Source organism: Austrofundulus limnaeus, unplaced genomic scaffold (genome assembly GCF_001266775.1).
Source record: "Austrofundulus limnaeus strain Quisiro unplaced genomic scaffold, Austrofundulus_limnaeus-1.0 Scaffold205, whole genome shotgun sequence".
NCBI lineage: Eukaryota > Metazoa > Chordata > Actinopteri > Cyprinodontiformes > Rivulidae > Austrofundulus > Austrofundulus limnaeus.
The window spans coordinates 459,374-463,061 of record NW_013952607.1 but is presented as its reverse complement, the minus strand read 5'-3'; the positions used below and the strand labels follow the sequence as shown (position 1 = coordinate 463,061).

Here is a 3,688-nt window from a genome sequence, read left to right as displayed (position 1 = left end):
AAGAGGAAGTGATGAGAAGATAATTTTATTTTTTATTTAAACATAAAAAACAGCATTTTAATAACAGCTAAAGGTGGCAGAGATACTTTATTATGGCATAGTATTTAAATGTATGCCTTAGAAACACATAATATTGGCCCTTTAAGTGTGTTTGTGTGACCCTCTTGAACTGACATGCAGTCTGGAATAGCGGGACAAACTGCTCCGTCCTTGATTAAACACTGCAGCTGGTCTGGCTGACACTTTGTGTACACTGTGCGGTGAATACTCTAAGAACACGGGACTAGAGATGAGGAGAAGTAGAAGTGAAACCATTTCAACTTTTGTCCTCAAAGTCACCGTCACCTCTTTCCCGGCACAGGTCCGAAGATGGATGAGGAACCCCAAGGTGAGCGTAGAGAAAGCCCAAGGGAAGGGCCTTGTTTGTCCCTGTCCAAAGTGTCTGCTCGCTGAGGACCTATGGTACACGCACTTCCCCTCAACTTACTGCTGCTGCCACTACGCGGGCCTGCAGGGAGGCCAGTACTACCACCAGGAGTTGTGCACGTCCTGTGTTGCAAGCGGACAAACCAGCGGGCATGAGAAAGGCAAAGGCTGCAAGGTAAAAGGATAAGTAAACAGTGGATGTTGTGTCTGTGTGTGCTCACGACTTCATGTCACAACTCGTTCGTGATGTCACTCTGACACAATCATCCCACTTTAGGACACTGTTGTAATCTTTTTTAAATTTAATTTAAATAATTCTTTGGTTTGTTTTAGCTTTTAAACTAAAAAAATAATGTTTTGCTGAGTGCTGACACTTGTAGTTCTCTTAGATTTAAGTGTCACCTCTGAAACAGAGTGTTACAGACCCTCTTGCATCATCTAGTCATGGGTTGATACTAAGGTTTTGACGTTAGTACTTTCACATCTCTTTTGCCATCACTTATCCTTGAACTCTGAGCTATTGGTGTGCCTCAAGGGTCAGTCCTCGGCACCCCTTTTAATCTCTATATGCTTTTTCTTTGCCACTTTATTCACAGTCACTATATTCAGTGCAATTTCTCTGAATTTTTGCTGCTAAAAAGTCAAACTGGTGCTGCCAACATTAGCCACCGCAAAGGTGAACATTCTGCAAAAAAATGAACACAAAAAAATAAACCTTGAACTTCAGCTTTGTCAAAACTATAGTTCATTTTATGAATTTTAATGTAAATTTAATCGTTCAAAGTTTGCTTAGTTTAGTAGAGTAGAGTTTCTTTAGGCTTGGAAAAGTTAATATGTTGCCTCCAGATGCTGTTAACTGTATCTCAGTTAGTCTGGGATGGCAAGGCCATTTAAGTTTTCAAGGCAAGAAACAAGATTTAAAATCAATAGTAAATTTATTAAGAAGCGTAGGGAGGTAATTACTGGGGAAAATATTTTTGTACTTTTTATTCTCGCCAGAAAGTCTGGCTGGTTGAACCAGCTGAAGATGGCAAGGCACCTCAGCTGTTAGCCGCATAAAGTGCACTACGTTTGGAACGGTCTGCACAGTCAGCAGTTATTACAGCTGATTATAAACTTAATCACCTCTGCGTTTGTTTATGTATCTTAGCAAAATATCTCCTGAACCACTAGGTAAATACTACATTAATAAAACTATCAGAAAGTAATTATTAGTGAAACTTCAAAACGGTTAACTTTTGGATTTTAGCACACAAAAAGCAACACAAAAAGGCTATAACTGTCCATTTTACAGCTAATGAGCTAAAATCTGTTGTGGTAGTACCTGAGAGTGATCCCCAATGTATGCTATGAGCCCTTACAGATCTTGTGTTTAAAGCGCTGACATGCTGGACAGTGGGTGATAGGCATTTCAGGAAATCCTACTTTTATTATAATCTGTTTTGCTCCATTTTTAAAGGGGACATATCAGGCCAAATCCACTTTTTTAGCCATTAAATACATTTTGTTGTATACTTGGAGTCTCTAGGAGTGCAGAAAATTAGAATTTAGTGCTGCATGCATCTTTATATTCTTTTAGGCCATATTTTTCAACTAGCTCAGTTTTCTCTATTTTCTATTATTTTTCCAAATTATTTGCGACTGAACTGCCAAAAGAGGTCTGGACCTACCAATTACAATTTGGTGGTCTTCATTCTCCTCCTGCCCTGGCTCCAACATGTAAGACTGATGGACACATTTTCTGTTCTTGAAATCTTTTAATACATTCATAAATAAAATGTTTCTGTGCAGCTATATGGTCGTAAACCCCTCTATCAAATTGGAGTGGGTTGGTTTGGAACCCGGAGGCGGGGTGGAGTGTGAAGCACTTCATTTGGATTTAAAGAGACAGCCTCAAAATGGGTTGATCTGAGACACACCTCAGAAACAGGGTGAAAGAGTAACTCAGACCAAAGCATTGCAGTTCCACTTTATATAGACCATAGCTGGATGATTAAAATGTGAAAAAGATGGATGTAAAAGCATATATACTTTTCAATGAGTTTAAATGAAGTTGTCATGACTATCACAGTGTTGTTCTCCATTTCTGCTGATCATCCTACAGTTACCATTTGTATTTTTTTTTCTTTCTATCCAACCATGTTTCCTAATGTGTGCAACTGAAAGGGAGTGGCAGCCCTTTCAACCAGCTGTATTCAGTTCTGTCCTCTGGTCGAGGTGTATTTTACTCCCTCATCTGACTCATTTTAGAGACATCACAATAATTCTTGGAAGTGCTTTGTCTTTCTTTGTTCTGTCTTTAAGCTGTTATTGTCATAATCTGCTTTGGTCAATATTTGATGTTTTTTTTGCGTGTTTTACATTGTCCTTTTCATCATTATGCTTTATTTGTATTTTGTGATTCTTGTGCTGAATTTTGCTTACTCATGTTGATCATTTTTTGTTCATTTGTGCCATCATTCACCTGCCTTCATTTAGTTATTTGCATCTCTGTGATTTTCCAGTCAGCTTGCCACGCCCACTTCACCTTTTCCATTCATCCTTAGCTCTATACTGTACGTTCAGTTCTTTTTTCCACCTCAACAGTGTGTTGCTGGTTTAACGCCTCACTTGTGGTCATTCATGTATGTTTCCTGTTCCTTGTGATCCCCAAAAGATCTTTCCTAAGTTTTTGTAAGACTGTTTGTTGCCACGACAGCCTTTTGTTTTGTTTTAGAATAAAAGTGTATCGTTAGATTTTTTTTTGAGCACATCTACGTTTTGGGCCCAACCCTTCTACCAGGATAAGCTATGTAACATAAACACAGAGGCAACAAATTAGTAAAGCCTCCTACTGCCCACAGTGAGCAAGGCTTTCTGAAAAGACTGCAGGAGTTGTAAAATCAGGTGACTGAAAAAAAAAAAGGAAACACAAAGGATGGTCACAAAGCCAATGAACAAACATGCATTACTCTAACTTCACCATAACAGTGTTTCGTGTGTCCAGATTGGTAAAGCGGTCTCCACGGCTGGCCCAGACTTATTGCACCTATCAGTTGGTCCTTCACTTGTGTGTTTTTCCACTCTCCTGGGCATCAGGAGGGAATGAGTCATTGCTGTCCTTTTGAGGCTATAAGCTACCCTCTCTTTGTGTAAAGACTAGTGTTTGCAGTGAGGAACAGCACTGAGGTGCGTAAGGTTAGAAAACAGAACCACATATCTGTTCTACTTCCACAGCCCCCCCCCTACACACACACACACACACACACACACACACACACAC

General features: G+C 39.6%; 1 protein-coding gene across 1 annotated transcript in view; it reads left to right on the top strand.

Annotated features, from left to right (window-relative positions):
- Window positions 1-361: 361 nt before the first annotated feature.
- sgk1 (serum/glucocorticoid regulated kinase 1) overlaps window positions 362-3,688 on the top strand; it is a gene marked incomplete at its 5' end in the record, with an annotated part of 34,731 nt that continues 31,404 nt past the window's right edge. The window contains 1 exon segment of the mRNA XM_014018900.1: window positions 362-601. Coding sequence (XP_013874354.1) covers window positions 374-601 — 228 coding nt within the window.